The sequence below is a fragment of the Camelus dromedarius genome, chromosome 6 (genome assembly GCF_036321535.1).
Source record: "Camelus dromedarius isolate mCamDro1 chromosome 6, mCamDro1.pat, whole genome shotgun sequence".
NCBI lineage: Eukaryota > Metazoa > Chordata > Mammalia > Artiodactyla > Camelidae > Camelus > Camelus dromedarius.
In genome coordinates, this window is record NC_087441.1 from 70,119,822 (window position 1) to 70,138,628 (window position 18,807).

General features: G+C 43.7%; 1 protein-coding gene across 3 annotated transcripts in view; it reads right to left on the reverse strand.

Annotated features, from left to right (window-relative positions):
• CD109 (CD109 molecule) overlaps window positions 1–18,807 on the reverse strand; it is a 113,798-nt gene that overhangs the window by 84,566 nt on the left and 10,425 nt on the right. For all 3 annotated transcript variants that reach the window (XM_064486943.1, XM_064486944.1, XM_064486942.1), the window contains exons 3-5: window positions 13,408–13,436; window positions 9,450–9,680; window positions 4,046–4,171 (exon numbers count right to left, since the gene is read on the reverse strand). In XM_064486943.1, the coding sequence (XP_064343013.1) occupies window positions 4,046–4,171; window positions 9,450–9,680; window positions 13,408–13,436 (386 nt within the window). The remainder of the gene's footprint in view (window positions 1–4,045; window positions 4,172–9,449; window positions 9,681–13,407; window positions 13,437–18,807) is intronic.

Sequence of the window (18,807 nt, forward strand, 5' to 3'; positions counted from 1 at the left end):
GAGTCTTCTCAAAAGCAGTGCAGCCCCCAAAGCAGCAAAGAACTACTCCCACTCAATGCAATAGAAACTAAGTCTGTGCATAAGGAACACATGAAAAAGTCAGTGCTCTCACTAAATTTTACTAGTTTTAAAAGGGCTTAAAAAATAATCATTAAGAGTTATTTTCCAACATAATTAAATTCCACTGAAAGTCATTGTTATCCCTGGTTTGTTCCCAGGTTTCAGAAGAAAAGGGAAGGGGAGGGGAGGGGAGGGGAGGGGAGAGGAGGGGAAGGGAGGGGAGGAAAAGGAAGGGGAGGGGAGGGGAGGGGAGGGGAGGGGAGGAAAAGGAAGGGAAGGGAAGGAGAAAGAAAGAAGGAAAGGAAGGAAGGAAGAAGAAAGAAAGAGAGAAAGAGAGAAAGAATTATTGTCTATGAAGTATGGCGCTCACTATGCTCCACCATCATACACTGCACAGTAAAGAAAATTAAAAGAAGAAAAACCTAGAAATCCTACTCAATCAAAATAATTACTCATCATTAAAAATCCTGAAAAGTGAAAAGCAATACTTGAAATCCAAAAAGTTTAAGTAACCCAGAAAGGTTAACAGTATATTAAAGGATTCATTCACTCTTAGTGTATAAACAGTTACAGTTACAGAGATGCCAAGGGGCCCATCGAGTGTGTTTTACCTAAAGGATTCTGCTCCTGACCTAGTGGAAGGGTAATAGAAAAATACCACTCTCATAATCTGCACCATCACCACAAATCAAAGCTCTGATAAGTCCTGTTTTTTTTTTTTTTAATACACTGTCCTTTAATAGTAATACTAGGATCATTCCACATTTTTTCTAGGGACAAAACGGGATTTCAAAACAGTCTCCTGAAAATAAGTATCTCCCCTCCCTAAGATTTATAGAGAATGGTCACTGCCTTGGGAAAATTAAAATGTAGTCTATAATGGTGACTATTTAAATAATTCATATATTTCTTCCATGGTCATTACTCATTGCTAAAAGAAAAGGAGCTTCTATATACAGTCCTTGAATGTTGTGTGGAGTCAAGGAAAGACAAAAACCAGAGCTCAAGGATGGGTCCGGGTTTCCTCTCACAACATTCGACTATACTGACCCCTGGTGGCCCTTGAAGGACTCCTTTTTTGACGGAGGAGCTTATTTACCCTTCGCTGTGTGCCTAAATATTATATCCCCGGGGAGGAATCCTTTCACAATGTGTATGTATATTAAATCACCACATGGTACACTTAAAATATCCTACAATTTCATTTGTCAATTACACCTCGATAAAGCCAGAAGGAAAAAACATGACATCACCACTAATAAGTACCCGATCGACGTGCCTGTCTTCACAAGGGATAAAGGTGTTTAAAGAATGTGGAAAAGGGGGCATCATATTTAGATTATATAGCTTTCAACTACTCATTTAACATGTACTGACTTCTACCTGTGTGCAGAGTACCATGCTAGGTCCTGAAGACACAGGGAGAACAGGCCTCACGCAGACTTTCTATCAGGTCCTGCCAACTGAAAGTGACAGGCATGGACCAAGAGAAGCAGAGGGCACTGGAGATGTCCAGAGGGGCTGGGCCACCTCAGACAACGCCTGAAGGAGGACAGCAAGCAGACAGACAGCACTCCAGGCAGAGGGAACAGCATATAGGAAGGCTCTGGGATCAGATAGACTGCTGGGTTTAAGAAATTTAAGGAGTAATTTAAGCCTAAAGCACAGAGGTCGAGGGTAAGGGTGGCACTTAACAAGACCAAAGAGGTGGACAAGGACCAGAATTTGTGAATGAGTTTTAATTTTTCAAGCACCCAAATTTCATTGAGAGCGTTTATCTTTTTTTTCTCCCCGCACCAAAGCAATATGACAGGTCAAATCCAAAACTTACTACATGAGCAATCCTATAAATCTTTCAACCTACAATCTCACATCTTCCAGCCTTTCTCCACTATTCTCTTGTTGTGTCTCCTCTGGTACATATTCTGTGTACCACTCACTGAACAAGTTAATCCCTCAGAGGCTGCCACCCTCAGGGCTGAGACTGTCCTGCCTGGTCATGGAGCAGAGGTGGCCTCTGAACGGACCAACCATGGACACCTGACCGAGTGAGCTGTCCACGGGCTGCCAGACACCCATGCAGAGGCTTACCTGTAGGACTCTCGAGGATGGTGGTTATTTAGCTGAGCCAATGTGCTCAGTCTAGACTGAGACTAGAGGTTGGAGAAGAGAGAGGGAATGGAGCCAGCCACAAGGACAGAGGGAGCAGCTGGCCCCCAAAGCACAGGCCCTTATGCTTACAGCAGATCGTCTTTGTCCTGAGGTGGCCTGAGTAAGACTCTCTCCTTGGAGGCACCTCATGGGCCTCACAGACTCAGCACCTCACAATTTCCCTGCTATTGCACAACCTCATGTTTTTCTATTACCCTTGTGTAACTTAATCCTTGTCAAACTGGTCATCTTCCTGCATCTCTGAAGACGGAGATCACATGGTTAGCCTCCTTGTATCCATCATGGCACTATAAATCCTCAACACATATTTGATGGGTGGCTGGGTGGATGGATGTATGGATAGATGGAGGGAGGGAGGGATGGATGGAGGGAAGGATGGACTGTCAAACAACTGATTCCTGGGGAACTTATAATAAAATCAAAAAATAGGAACTGAGAATAAAATCCTAACTCTTTAAGACTCACAATATGCTTCCTAGTCTTCAACTCCTATCTCCCTCAGCACACTCCAGTAACCCGCTTCTCCCAAATCCCCAGACACTCGAGGCTGTCTTCCACTTCTCCTACCTCCACGCAAATCCTCCTCTCTCCTAAGTCTCACAAACTTCAACTCTTCCCTCCTCTACACACTCAGATGCCTGGTCTGCCCAGAGTTCATCACCCCCGTTCTAGGCGTCCATGACTCCTGGTACACGTTCTGCTTTCCTCTGCGGCACAGCCTCACCAGAAGCCCAGCGTGCTCATCATCCTCATGCAAATGCTCCAAGGACATGTGCTGACTAAGGGGACCTAGTTCTGCTTTTAGGATGTGGCCCAAAAAACACTAGCGAAAGGAAGTTGAAAAATTTTTTGACTTTAGTTAAGTACTTGGTACTTTTTATCTTACCTCAGGTCTTATGCTAAAGAATGACTTTTCCTTCTAATAACGTGGCTCTTGATGGAGGAGGGAGAGGGTAGTTTTCTGAAGGGACATCTGGTGACATCTGGAGACATCTTTGGTTGTCATGACTTGGAAGGAGGGAAGACCTGCTACTGGCATTTAGTGGGGAGAAGTCAGTGATGCTACTAAATGCCCTGCAGGGCACAGGGCAGCAGCCACAGCAAAGAATTGCTGACCATAATTTCCTAAGTGAGATGTCCTGTTCTAATAGAGTTATTTTGTTATTTTGTAAAGCTCTTATTTGTGAATTTGCACATGTCAGAAATTCAAAAAAAAATTTGAAAATATTCTAAGAATCTTTGAACAGAGGAGGAAACCTGAGGCAGAGACATGGGAGGGCATTTTCGTGCCCCTGCCCTGCTGGGTCTCAGCGCTACAGGAGTTGGCAGCAAACACAGGCAAAGGTGGACGAGCTGGGGAGAAAGAAAGGTTGGAGAACAGAAGATTGATGTGGCCATTTAAGGTCACTGGAGTTTTCAAAGCAAAGATAAAGTAGGTTAGTCCAGTCTCTCATCTGGGACATAGAATTTGCCATATAACAGCTGCATATTCATTACCTGGTTTTAATACTCAATGTATGCAATAACAAAGTACGATAAACATCATTTAATCAGTTTCATACTCAAATGGGAAATCTTTAACCTTCAAATGTTATGTTATATAAAAAGACAACAATGATTAAAACTCTAGTATGTTATAATAAAGGCTAACCCATTGATAACAATAGTAAATTAAAAATAAACCACTTAAATTGTCTAGATGCTCAGGTTAATGTTTTTCTGTTCACTGAATAAATAACTTCGGAGATACTTCCCCCACCTGACCTATTTAAATCATATTAACATTCCCCCCAGAAAATGTATGTATACTCACATTTACTTGAACTTGAATGGACCAGTCACCAAGTACTGGATGGGAAGACAACTGGAAAGTTTTGGAAACGACTCCAAGATCACTTTGTTCTGACAACCACTGTTGGACCAAATTTGACTTGGGGTCCTACAATGAAAACCACACAAGTTTAATTAGGTAAAGCCAGCCCGCGTGCACGTGGATCCTACACGGTTGTGAATGAGGCCGTGCAGTACTCCCAGGCAAAGCACATCCAAAATGTGGGAGACAGAGAAGATTCTGGAAAATCTCAGCTCTGTACGACTGAAGAAGGAAGACAAATCAAAATGTCTTCTTTTCTCAGATTTTCCCGAGAACATCCTTACTCTGCTCTACTTTTTAATTCTTGGCAACGTATTTCCTTCTACATGAAACACTACAAACTATACATCACCAAACTGTGCTGTTGTGAGAAATTTCCACTGTAGGGATAATAGGCCCCGTGTAGTAAGGGCCCGCGATGTGCCTGGCACTCTGCCTTAGCATTACCACTCACATGTCATCCAGTCATTCTGATCCTCCTTCAGGCTAGAACTATCATTACTGCAGTTGAGAAAACTGATGCTCAGAGAGGTTACGTAAGCCCTCGACTGTAAATGATGGCCATGGTCCAATGCCATAGCCCCAGGAAATGGTGGAATTCAGGATGCAGACCCACGTGTCTTTTCACTCAACAAAAGTATGTCGTAGGGGTGTTTAACCAATGGGGTGTGTGCAAAACACTTGAGTCTTCTTAAGCTCTCCCAGACCACAAATGCTTCGGGCCCTGTCCATCCAAGCGAATCCGGCAGTCACCCCAGACTCCCCTCACCTGCCCAGCCCTGTCAACTCTGCCTCTTTAGCTTCTCTCAAATTTGTCTCTTTCCACCCTCACAATCAGCCACAATGCCTCTGCTTTAACTATTGCAACTAATCTCCCTCCTCCAGTCTTGCCCCTCTGATCCATCTTCCCCAGTGCCGACAGTGTCATCTGTCAGAAACAAGGACCTGAGACTGAGGCCAGGTGGTTGAAATGCTTGGCACAGTTCCTGGCATGTAACAAGCAGTGAGGAAACACAGGCTACGATCACTGTATTAGACCAGCAGGTAACGATGACTCACTCTGTCTACAGGATGAGATCCACACTCCTTGGCATAGTTTACAAGGCTTATTAGGAAGCGGATCTCATCCACATTTCTAGGCACATCTTCCTCCAAACATACAGATTTGTTTGCCATTTGCCCCCACGGCCCATGCCTCTAGGCCTCAGCTGCATGGAAAGCCATCTCATCCTCGTCCAGCCTGCACCCGGTGAATCAAGCTCCAGCTTCCTGCTTCTACACGTGCCTGCACCCGGCAGGAGAGACCGCTGCCTGAGAGCCCCAGTGCCCCTGGAGGTTCCCCCTCCTGACACATTCTACTGTTTAAGGCACTCATTTGTTTTCTGGGCCTTTTGTGTGTGTGTGCGTGTGTGTCTGTGTGTCTGTTAATGTCACTTATTTTTTGGTTTTGGTGTTTCTGTGTTTCCTAGACCATGAAGTCCTGGCAGCAGGGATCAAATATTTTTCCTTGTTCTTATTCTCTATCTTCTGACTAGAGGTAGTGGGTTGGCCTGGTTATTAGAAGCTGTTAAGAAACCTCTCTCCCCGAGCGAGGGAGAATGTGAATCAGCCTAAGTACAATGCTGAGAACTGAGCAGGAAGTGGTCTAGGGAGCCAGAAACTAACTGTCAAAACCAAAGACCACAAGCAGGTCAAGAGGAAGCAGGTCACTCGGCAAGCCCGGGGGGCAGGCAGGCACTGTCATCAGGGCTGGCTCTCCTGTGCCTGCCACGGCATGATGCTACAGAGCTCAGAGGATCAAACACAGATGAAGACAAAGAGCTAATATACACATGCTGCCTAATAATCAAGGGAATGCAAATGAAGAAAATGAAAGGCCATTTTTCTCCTGTCACACTGACAAAAATAAAAACAACAGTAATTCCCAGTGTTGTTTAAAATGTAGGGGAAGAAATGTTCCCAGCCTACGGATGTACTCTTTTGGTGAAGGTGCACACTTCTTCCACTGTGCTACAAGCTAAGTAAACCAAAGTGTCTGATGGCCTGGAGGACCTGGAGGGTTGGGAGTGAATGAGACAATCCTTCATTTCCCAAGCCTGTCCTGGACCTCGGCACATCACCAAACAGGAGGACAAAGAAAACATCTTTACAGAGCACATCAGGGTTTGAACAGACAATGCATGGTGACATTGTAGCAGAATCCTGCATTTGCGTGTGGTCGCCTCCCACTGGGATGCACACAGGACAGCGAAGTACAATGTGAAGCATGCCCCTATCACAGCCTGAACAGCCACGTAGCTGGAGACACTGGAAAAGTGGTCCCCTATGTTCTCTGAGTCATATCTGGACGGTTCTGGCTCTCCATCAATCACCTCTGCACAGCACAGCGCCCGCTGCCTGTGCCAGATGTCTCAAGCAATGAACTCCCTGGATGGAGGATGCAAGTATTCCTGCCACTCCCAGGAGTCCTGGATGATGTTCAAAAGAGTGTCTAGAATGTAGAATTAGAGAAGTCGTATCACTTCAACAGAGGTAGCCTCTCAGCCAGGGATGAGGTTCTGGGTTTGCCACCACTGCTCCAGGCCAAAATGTCAGAGCACAGACCCCCAAGCCAACAGCACCAGCTCCCACAAGGTCATTCACCTGTACCAGGAGCAATCAACTTCTTCAGGAAGGCAGGTCAGGGTAGAAGCCAGTGTGCCAAGGGCCATCACACTTGTTTCCATAGTATAAGGACAGACTGGCCGGGGGAAGCCGGGATTAAGGCAGAGGTTTACTCCACCAGAGAAAGCCCTTTACTTCCTGAGAAGGTCAGTTATCCAGGCAGGCAAAATGAATAATATCCAATGATCCCCCAATAAAACACTGAACATGCCTGAATATGCTTTGATGGTCAATATTTTAGCTACATCCTACAGTCATTCTTGGCTGGGTAAGAGGGGTCCCCAAAATTTGGTCTCCCATAGTTCCAAGATGCACTTCTCCACACCAGCCTGCAGGTGGTGCTGTGCTAGCAAGTATGACTGCATCCAAGTCAGGGGCTCTTGTTACACTAAAGGCCACATTTTTCTAGGAAATTTTTCCAAGAAACCACCTATCCTACATTGAAAGATGTAGAAAACAGCACAGTCTGGTGAGCTCTGGCCCACAAGGCTGTTTTCAGGTGGAGGAGTGCAAGGTGCGGGTATTCACATCAATGCTCTGACCTGGCCTCTGCACATTACAAGCAAGTTCACATCCCTGCCTCACTACCCAGATACAGAGAGCAGAGGACGGGCACCCACACACATGCTCATTCACTGGTCCCAAACACTGCGTTCCAGCTGGAATTGCAGTCTAAACTCCCCCTCCCCGTCCAAGCAAGCCACATGTCAGCCAGGCCAGCAGGATCCCCCAGGACCAGAAGCAGCAAGAGGAAGGTCTCTCTGATCACCACTGGGCATGACAGGCTAAATGCAAAATCAGAAAGAGGGACCCAAAGAATCTACAAATCAGAAGTTTCAAAGGCAGATGTTAGAGCAGAATGACCCAAAATTTACAAACGCACAGACCACCTGACTGGGATCAGCAGGGCTAGTTCTAGGTTAATGCCTAGAAGAGGAAATTTATCCAGTGCTGACTTTTATTCACCTGAGACACAAAGAGGCAGACTGAATGTAAACAGCCAGACACACGCAGACAGACTTCTAAATCCTGTATTTTACACAAAATTTCTGGCATATACTCAGTTCTCAGTATTTGTGGATAAATGATGAAGGGTGGGATGAAGGCATTCCTAAATGCTGCTCCGAGAGTTCCATGAAATTTGAAATGCTACTCATTGTGTCAACCCACTTCATTCCAACACAAAGCAAAGGCAGAAATTCACAAAGCTGCAAACGCTGAAATAGCACCAGTTCCATTCAAGACATACGCATTGAGCTTGCCAGCCAATGCCTTGTCTGCTACAGACACATCTTGGCTTGAAGTTGTATGTGTATACGTTTGTTTGCTTGATTTTCATTTACTTGTTTGTTTAGCTTATAACAACAAACAAGCTAAGAAGAATAGGGATATACTGAGCTGAAAAACCTGAATTTACCTTCCATCCTGTGTTATTCATCAGAACATTTAGGGTAACCAATGTGCCGGATTGAGGGGTATTTTTTAGTTCTAAAATCAAGAGTCTCAGCAAACTGGGATGGGCTGGTCACCCTATTCTCATGTAATGATCAAATGTCTAGTATTCTCCTTGGCTTAAGCACAGAAAACCAGACCCGGCCGGATCTCAGCTGTCTTCAGCTTGGTTCTCACAGGAAAGCACTCAGTCTGCTAACCACGCTGCCTCCAGAGCTCGGTGTTCAAGCAGCAGAGGCCAAATGACTCCCTGCCAGAGGGGGTTCCTATTCTAATCACAGCTTATGTTCAGTGAGCATGTACTATGTGTCAGGCACAGCTCTAAATGCTTTCCCTGAATCATCTCACATAAACCCCACAAAAACCTTAGGGAGGTATTATTATTATTACACATTTTACAAATAAGAAAACTGAGGCTCAGGGAGGTTAATTAATTTCCTCCAGATTCCAGAGCTTCGATCTACACTTTAAGACATTAAGTCAAATCACTTTATGCCCCTCTCCTCGAACTCTCCAGTGAATTCTCATTTCACTCAGAGTAAAATCCGAAGTTTATGTCACAATCAAGAAGATACTGTATAACCCCTCCTCCAACCAACCTACCCATACCTGAATTCATCTCCTAATATTTGTCCCCTCACTTCCTGGGTTCCAGTGCACTGCCAGCTTGCTCCCCCAATGCACTAACCAGCTCCCACCTCAGGGCCTTTGCACATGCTATTCCCTCTGTTTGTACAGGCTCATTCTTTTCTTCCCTTCAGGTCTCTGTTCAAACAGAGCTTCTCTATCAACTCTACAGAAAACAGTAAACACAAAACACACATTCTCTCTCACACACACACACACACACATACATACCTATTCCTATTTTTATGTATGTGTGTGTTTACTGCCCATCTACTACCCACTGGAATAAAAGCTCAATGTGAGCAGGGACTTAATCCATTCTGTTCACTGCCCTATCCCTTCTGGACCTAGGACACAAGTTTAATAAATGTCTGACAAACGGATGAATTAATCAATGAAGAAGCCAGGACTGGAACCCCAAGCCTGAGCTCTCACCGAGTGCTCTACCAAACCCCTTCCTCGAGAGACACCCCCATGCTGGGAGGGAAGCTCAGCCATGTAAATTCTAAGACATCCCAGTACCAACAATGTGAGCAGAACTTCCAAGAGAGTTTCAGTGAGACAGCTTCAACTCCTGGCTTCTTTTCTGTCTGGCACTTACCTTAATTAGAATGTTTAAAGAGGTTTTATAAGGCTTAAAATCTGCAAAGAGCGTAACAATCCGAAACTTCACTTCTTGCTTTGGCTTATACAGGGGCTTGTCTGTTTGAATGAAGACAGTCATTCTCTTGGTCTCAAATGATAAGCGCGTACTATTTGCGAATAAAATCTCATCTTGGGCACGTCCGGTGACACGGAGCTCATAAATCTCATCGGCACTGCTCAGGGGTAGCTGAGGGAAGAAAGAGAGATCAGATGTGTCAAGGTCTCATTATTTTACCTCAAATATTGTACGTTAATTGTAAGTTAGGATTGAAATTTTAAATACATAGTATTACCAAAAGTAATTGCAATGTTGAACATGTCCCTCCTAGGCAGCAAAATTAAACAATTTGTTCTCCCTCATTCAGCAACCTGGAGTCGGCTCTCCAGTTAAATCACAGGGCTCCTGGACTGCGGGAGGCACATCCCCTGGCTCTCTCAACAGTCACCCTGTCATTTCCTGTGCCAAGTGCAAACTCTTCCTCACTGACGCCCTTTGGGCCAGAATGGCTAGTCCCCTCGGCGTTCTATTCAGTGCGTCGCCCCGTCTGAGGCAGCCCATGGGTGATTTCCTTGCCATACTCTTTCCAGAATCTCTCACCTGTTCCAGGATGCAGTCTCTTCTTGTATCTTGAGCATCATGTCAGAGTCTGTGTAAGGATGATGGCACTATGGTTTTTACTGTTTCTATCCTTAATGGAAATGCCACCTCCTAACATTAACATTAACAGACTAGAAGCCAGACTCTGCAGCTCACACACAGTGTCATCTCACCTCACAGCAGTCCTTCAAGTGGTGCTCTGACAACACCAGTTTATGAACCGGGAAACTGGGGCTTGGAAGAGTAAAGGAAGTTGCTCCAGGTCCCAGTTAAACCCTGGATGAGCCCCACTACGCTAACAAGAGCCTTCAGGTGACGGTTCTAGAATATGTCCAAAAACTCTCTGACCCTCCTCCCTTGAAATGGTAGCACCTACTGCCCTAGTGACTTGCTTCTCAAGAGTAGAATGATGCTCCATCATTAAAAGGATAGCTTCTGCCTGGTTCTCTCTTCCTTGGATTCCTGGCTCTGGGGGAATTCAGCCGCCACGTGATGGGGACAATCATGAAGTGTGGGCAAGGCCCACGTTGGGAAGCCTTCACATGACTGCGGCTCTGACACTGAGTGCAGCCTTGTGAGACCCCAGAGCAGAACTGCCCAATCACGTGGCTCCCAAATTCCTGACCCACAACACCTGTGGGAAGTAATACAAGTTTACGGTTGGTTCACACCACAGTTTGGGGATGGATAGCAGGTTACACAACAAGAGATAACTAGTACACCTGACTTCCAGTTCATTTTCATATTCACAAACCTAAGATTCTGAAACTACATTCTGCCTCCTTTTTATGAATAGTATTTGTCCACAGAGAGCTCCGAGGAGATTTTTCAGTAATAGCAGCCACCAAAAGGCCAGCGATATGGAAAAGAAAATGAAGGAAAAGTAACAATGGAAAGGTCAGCAGGAAATCGTTAGGGAGAAAAGCACTGATGTTTGCAGTTTACCTGGAAATGCACTTTAAATGTAATAGAAGAGCAAATCTGACCCCATACTAGATCTGTTCCGTGGGCTTTCATTTCACCTTGTGCCCTGTTTTCTAGGCTTAGTCTTGCTGTTTCTGCACCTTTTGTGAAACAATGTTGCCTAGAGCCTGAAATAGACAAGACAGTCCATCCTCAAGGCTCTGACCTTTAAGGATATTAACACTTTTGCACTCTATACATAAAGAAAACAAGTTGCAGATTAGAAAACAACATTTGTCTTGTTGGAGGTTTTACAGGGGAACCATGACCTGACCCAGGTAGACAGCTGCAAGGGCAAGATTCCAAGAACACAGAATTCCTACTAGACCAGGAAGTCTGCACCAACCAACCACACCACACCCCCTCCCCTTTTCAGTATCAAAGGAGCCTGAATTCTGACTTGGGGAATATGGTGCTCCGGGACATTTGTCTGCCATCCTCTCGGTCAGCTGGCTTTCCAAATAAAGTCACTATTCCTTGCCCCAACACGTCGTCTCCCAATTTACCAGCCTGTCGTGCAGTGAGCAGAACGAATTTGGACTCGGTAACATAAACATAAGATAAATTAATAGACAAAGAGATGAGCAGATGGACAGACATGAGATGGAGGAAGTATGGCCAAATGTTAACACAGTAGAAGTGGCATAATATTAAAGACAAATGCAGGATGTTGGGGTTAGTATTTCTTACAGTTGAGACTTTAAAGAATAATAGTAGCCAATTTCCAGCTAATGACAGCCGGGATGAGCATAGTTCACACGAGCATTACTGCAATCAGCCCGAGTGCCCTCCGACTGCCTATGTGCCTGCTCGTTTCAGCCTCTCTACACTCCAGTCTGTGATTCTTGAACTCAAATCTCACTCCCTTCCACTGTCAGGCAATTGTGTGACACGGGAGTCATCTGAATCTCACTGGAATACTCTTTCCACGGAGTTATGGGCACAGGCACTGGGGGCCAGCACCTAACGCCTGAGGTTACATTAATGCAATCTCATGTCCTACTGTCACTAAGATTGGGGTTTTTCCGACACATCAGCCTGCTTATGCCTCCCCCTCCCCACTTTCTATTGTTACAGCAGTATATCTCTTTAAGGTCAGAATAAACATCATAGGTAAGAAGGATAGTATCTATGGAATGTAAGTAATTTTTATAAAGGATGGTTTGGGAGCCCTGTATTCTCTAAGAATCCCTCAAAGGAATGGGGTTTCTGAATGTGCTTGATAAATAACCTTCAAGAGGTAACGGACCGAGGAGAGGGTAGAGCTCAGTGGCAGAGCACATGCTTAGCATGCACGAGATCCTGGGTTCAATCCCCAGTACCTCCATTAAACAAGCAAATAAACAAACCTGATTATCTCCACCCACCTCCAAAGAAAAACAGAGGTAGTGGGGGAAATAGCCCATCGGGAAACGCTGACCCTACATAAGCATGTAATGTGGTGTCAGGGTCAAAATTATCAGTCATCTATTCCCAGAAAAGTTCACTGAATTGCACCTTATGGTGGATACTCTGATCTACTGAACTGTACAGTAAACGTGGGAAGCTGTGAAACAAAACAGTAGTAAAAGCACAAACTTCCAAATCAAAGCCATGGGAAGCAGGACTGGCTCACACACAGCCTTTAATCATCAGGTTTTATGACTCTCTCAAGAAGAAAACTTTCTGTAACAAGTGTTACAGCACTTGACCATCTCCTTTCACCTCCAAGGCAGCCCCTGTGAAAGGAGATGACACCTTCACCCTCCTCCAGGGCCAGGACGAAGGCCAGTGAGCGAGGCCCTTGCCCCAAGTGCCAAGTTCAAGGGGGCACCAAAAAAACTCAGTCATCAAGATAAATAAAGTTTTAATATCTAAAATAGTTTTAAATAGCAAAAGTGATACAAAAATTAAATTATGAACCAAAAAGCCAAAACATTAACCAAAGGCAGGATCAGTATTAATCACTGATGTTTCCTTTTGCCTCAGACTCCAACAGGGCTCAGCAAGGGACCACCCCTTTCCAGAACCAAGAAACTGAGACAGAGCATCAATAACACACCCAAGGCTACAAGGCTCATTAGGTCAGAAGCAGGACCAAACCAACCCAGGTCTCTGTGCTACGAGCCCAAGCCAGGTCCCCTCAGTGAACTGCTCTATTTTGTAAGAAGAAAATCTCTGCTGTGAGTTTGAGGGGGCTAATAGCCAATCTCCCAGAAGTAAAATTATTCTTAAATAACCTGAAGGGGGGACTGAACTCAAGTCAAACTCACAAGGAATACAAACTGATACAAAAGCCAATAAAATATTAATTTCTTTATTTCACTGATGCAATGTATATTTCTGAAGCCAAGTTTCTTAAATAAATACTTACTGATGGAAGAGTAAGTGTCTTGAAAGAGCCTGAAAGAAAGAAAATAGAGTCATAATTTGAATATGATATGATACAACACTCCTAAGATCCTCTCAATCCTCTTTCAGATGTAAAGGGAGTCATAAGCTTAGGAAACCATGAACTTACTTGGTCAAATCAAAACAATTTTACTAAAGCCCAGAACACTTGAGAGTTATTACAGATCCTCGTGCCAAGGAATGAAGACTTCAAAGGCTGTCAGAATTAGTTAAGTCCTGCTTCTGTTTTCCATCACTATTTTTGCTGTCAGTGTTGCTGCTGCTCCTGCTGCTGTTTAAGGTTGTCCATGTCTGAGGGACACTTCCCAGCAAGCTGAGGTCCATTTCCCATGTTCTCATACACTCATGATAAAGGGAAGAGAGGAAGGCATGAGTCACGTCAGGAAGAGCTGGGACTCATAACTGACCCATCAGTACTAGAATGATGCAGACTTGTTTTCATATAAGTTCCTAAACAAAGACTGCTAATTTAACCCATGCCAATTCCTCATCACATCTACTTATTGCAAGGGAAAAAATGTTTCGAGTTAAAAAGAAGAGTATTCATCCAAAGTTCCCATTTAAGTGATACGAATTCAGAAGTGGTGACAGGCCCTCAATTCCTTCATTTATTTGAGAAATATTTATTAAGGGTACCACAGTGAACAAGACACACGTGTCTACCCCAAGGGAACAGACAGGCACAGGGTGGAGCAGGGTTAATGAAGCAAGTAGCCTCTGCAGTCAGAGCGCATCGGTTCTCTCCTCAACCAGCCACGTACAAGTCCTGTCCTTGACAATGTTACCTGACTCTCGGGGCTCAGTTGTGTCACCCATAAAATGAGGATGCTGATAATCACAACAATCTCACAAAGTGGATATAAGGAATAAGTATGTCAATGCCTGTAAAGGGTACAGAACAGTGCCTGGCATGTAAAACATACTTGATCAACGTGCGTCATTATAGGGCCAGAAAGCTTGCCGAGTCCCCCACTAGCATGTCAGCGTGCCTCTGTAACCTGTTTGATGATGAAGCAGGCAGTCAATTAAGTATTTAGTACCGGTTACCCCATCAGGATAGATTTATAAAATATGTGGATTTTACATACATAAATAATACTTTATACATTACATAAAATATATAAATGTATTATATATACCATATAATATATAAATATATAATTTATATTATGTAAATAAATTATATTTATCTAAATATTATGTAAATTATAATCTATGCTATATAAATTACATTTTCTTAAATACTATATAGATATTATATAACTCATAATATACATTACATATTTATATATACTTATTTATATATAAATATTACATATTTTTATAAAATATATATACATGAACTTTCTTAACCAAAGTATTAAATATTTTCTTTTTTTTTTAATTTTTTCTAATAAAATAATAGAAATAAAAGTTAGTACCTTTTCCACGTACACTCTTATAAATGGTCCTGTGCACTCCCAGATGTGTGCACCCCATCTATGGCCACTGCCTCGATGGGTCTCAGTGAAACACAAATGTTTTCCGGAGCAGATAAGCAATGCATCAAAATCACTAACCACACAGCACAGACCAGTTTATCTAATAGCTGTCACCACAGGAAGCAAAGAGCAGGAAAAATTCATTCAAACTTTAGGTGAATACTCTTCTTTTAACTGAAATCATATGACACTGGGCAAAGAGTGTCTTGAAAAGTGAGGAAGGAGGGACAATTGAGCAGATACAGCTCTACGTGGAAGGGCTGCAACGGAGGTAGGCTGGGGAGCACTCCAGAGGGATCGCAGGAGGTCCCTGGAGAAAATGATGCAGAATCTAGGACTGTAGATTGGGGGAAAATGAGCCAGGTGAGAAAGGAGGTGCAGAATCTCCAGGCAGAGCAGCAGTTAAGTGCAAAGGAGTGGAGGTCAGCATGAGTCTACGGAAGCAAAGAGCGAGATGAGACAAAACCAGAGGTGGGAGGGGCAGAAGAGATGAGGCTGGGTCAGACCACAGAAGGCCCTTTAGACAGGCGAGCCCCCCCACGATGGTCCAGGTCACGCTGTTACCCCAGCATTCCGTATCTAGCATTTGTCACAGATCTTTTTTGATTTAGCAAAATATTAACATGATGTGGGTTTAATTTGCACAAGATTTAACTCTGAAATTGTGTAATCATGCTTTGCGAATATCTCCATTTGTGGGCAGAAACTTCTGTGCATTAAGTTCTTGCTGTTAATGGGAGAGGTGTATTCTATACTGAACCGAAGTGAAATTGAGAAGCCCTTGAGATGTTGCAGCAGCTAAACTGGGTGAACCCCCAAAAGAACCATAAAAAGACAACTGACAAGTTTTGTCTTGTAAAAATATTTGTTGAAAAGAACCACAGAACTCTGCAGGCAGACCCTGCAAAGTATTTGGGCTGAAACACTTAAACAGTACAGTATGGGGAAAAAATTGGCATCGGGAGCTTGGGTAGCCTCTTTGTGTATCTTGAAATTCCTGTTCCCTCAGTCACAGAAGGCTCAAAACTCAGTCCTCTTGGACTCCTTTCTCCCCTCAACTCAATGTTAGCCATCAGCACGGCACAGGTTCCTCTTCCATAGTGTTTCTCCCATCCCTTAGAGTTACATACACACAAGCGATGCTGGAGTGGAGCTAATTCTAAAATAATCTGTGGCATACAAGAACTTCTGAAAAGAAACAAAAACTGGAAAACTTCCCAACTCTTCTATCAGCTCTTCACAGTACAGTGTGAAGTTCATTTCAAGATCAAGATCCGAACAACCCATCCTCAAAGGAAAGGTAAACAGTAGCTTTTGTCTGAGGCTGGGTTCCCTGGGAAGCCGACACTGAGATGCTTGATTAAAGTGCAAGAGGTTTCCTACAGATTTTTCTGCATTTATTTTATAGATGATCACTTTATTGAATGTGTTTATTATTTCCAATAGTTTTTCTGTAGATTTTCTTGTGTTTTTGAGGAATGCAATGATGATATCCACAGATAAAAGGAAATGGGCTTTCATATTTAGAATATTAATGCCTTTTATCTTCCTTTTTTAGTTATTTTATTGTTTAGCATGCTTATACTGTTTGAGACTTTAATCAGAATGTTTATGTTTCACCATTAAGCAGGATACAAGTTATTGGTTTGGTGTATGTGTATGTTACTAATTTTATTGAATTTCTAAAAAAATCAGGATGTTACGCTTTTTGGAAACCTCTCATGACCATCACATGATTTCCCTCTTTGATTCATTAGTATGAAAAAATATAGTATTAGATACCCTAAAAAAACTAGCGCAAGAGGTTATGCAGGGGGTGTGCCTGGGACCAGTGCGTGGAGAAGGGAAGGAAATGGAAAGAGGCAGGACTCGGGGGAGGGGAGATGGGGGCTGCAATGCAGGCTCAGGACAGGTCCAGGGGGGCACTCAGAAGCAGCACTGACTCCTGAGAGTTGTCCTGAGTTGAGGGAGAGGGGTGCCCCAAGGAGGGGCGCCCCTGGGACAGGGTGACTCTCTATCTGGGGCAGTCCCCGAAGGGGCCTGCTCAAAGGGCAGTATTCCCAGCAGCTTCAGAGAATGAGTCTTCCTCCCTGATGGGAGGAACCTGGACAGTACAGCGCAGCAGCCCCCACAACGTCCCACTGCGGAATAAAATCAAAAGTGTTAGACTGCAGGGGACTCAGCCCCAACCAACCAGCACTCTTGATTATTGAGAGTCCCTGATTTTCATGACTTTAGGACAAATTGTTCACCGGGCTTGATTACTTTGTCAGCCCGGCAACTGGAGGAAACAATGTGCTTCCTTTCTACCATGGCCTGACACACCATCTTACCTCCCAATGCTCACAAAGACTAAAGATATGTATGTGTGTGTCAGGGCTGGATTTATTTTTATCTAAGTGACATCAAGCAAGGAGAAAGTAAAACAAAACAACTTCGAGTCTCTGATCCAAGTAAATCTAGCAGATTGATGGCAAATTGAAGGGCAAGCATTTCAGCAATTTAAAACCAGCCACCCAAATGTGAAGTACAGGAAATCCCATTCATAGAACTTTTTTTTTCTAATGTAACTCTTCATAGAGTCAAAGCTTTGAGGGTCTTTCTCACTTGAGAGAAACTGGAAGGGGAGTGGACTGCATGCCTGGGTCCTACCTCTGTGACACGTGACTGTGCCCATCACACACCCAGGAAAGACACAGACCCGGAAACAGAAGCCACACCCAAAATCTGGAATGTAGGGGCAGAAAGGCCCCACCCAGGCCTAATTCTTGCCAGATTCATAAAGTGACTCAAAGGATGTGCAGAGAGATCCAGTGTAAGGCCCCCTCACTTGCCTCAAGCATCTTATTAAAAGGTCAACTTTAAGTACTAGACATTTTTTTCTACTTGGTGTCATACCTCTAAATTCATAAAACCAGCTTGGAATTTCCTAGAGACTTATTAAGTCTTATTTGGAAGTTCTAATAGTCTAGCAATAATTTACAGCACCAAAACATAAAACTGGGGGCAGGGTGGTGGGAGTGCAGATGGGAAACAGGCATCTCTTTCCCTGGGGTTGCTGGGTTGAGGATTAAATAGATAGAATTTGCAAACTGTTGTGAACATTCTTCTCCCTTTCAGTGGGGCTCCCCTGAGACATGGGCAATAGTCACCACCTCTTAAAACATTGCATGGCATCCTTAATCACTGACTAAAAATACATTCTGTCCTCTGAAATCCTTCTCAACTTTATTGCAGACAACTCTGTAAAACCCAGATTGTATCGTTTTTGTGTATAACCAGAGAAAGTCGATCTTAAAACCCTTTCAGTGCTTTCTGCCTCCCAATGCCACCAAAGCCACTCAAAAGAAACTTTGTTTTAAGGCTTCACACTTGGCACAGGCTGAGAGCTGGCCGTCATCTGATTTACAAATAGAGTCAAAGCTATTTTTAAATGGTGTAATAAGCATACACAAAAACTAACCTTTCCTTAACTTTTTAAACACACTCTATAATGCCATATGCTGCTGCTTCTGACATCTGTGCTCACCAGACAGCACTGCGGAGAGTCACTGAAGGGAAAGAGAGTGTGTAATTGGAAATCCAACTGGGTCCTGAAATATCCTCCAAGGGGGGAAAAAAAGGACTTTCCACCATATATATGTCTGACCTAGCATTTACTGCCTGATGGCTTTTGGCAACTCTCCGCTACTCAGTAATATATAGTAATAAACTTAAGGAAATCACTTTTTGAGCTGAAAAATTTTACCTCTTTGTCAAGTTATTAAAATATTCTCTTGTTATTTGGCATTTTCTTTGATCTCAGATGGACAGGGTGGGAAATGAGGTTTCTACCACAAATCCATGAAGACAAAATCTTAAAATGTAATTTTTCTGCTTCA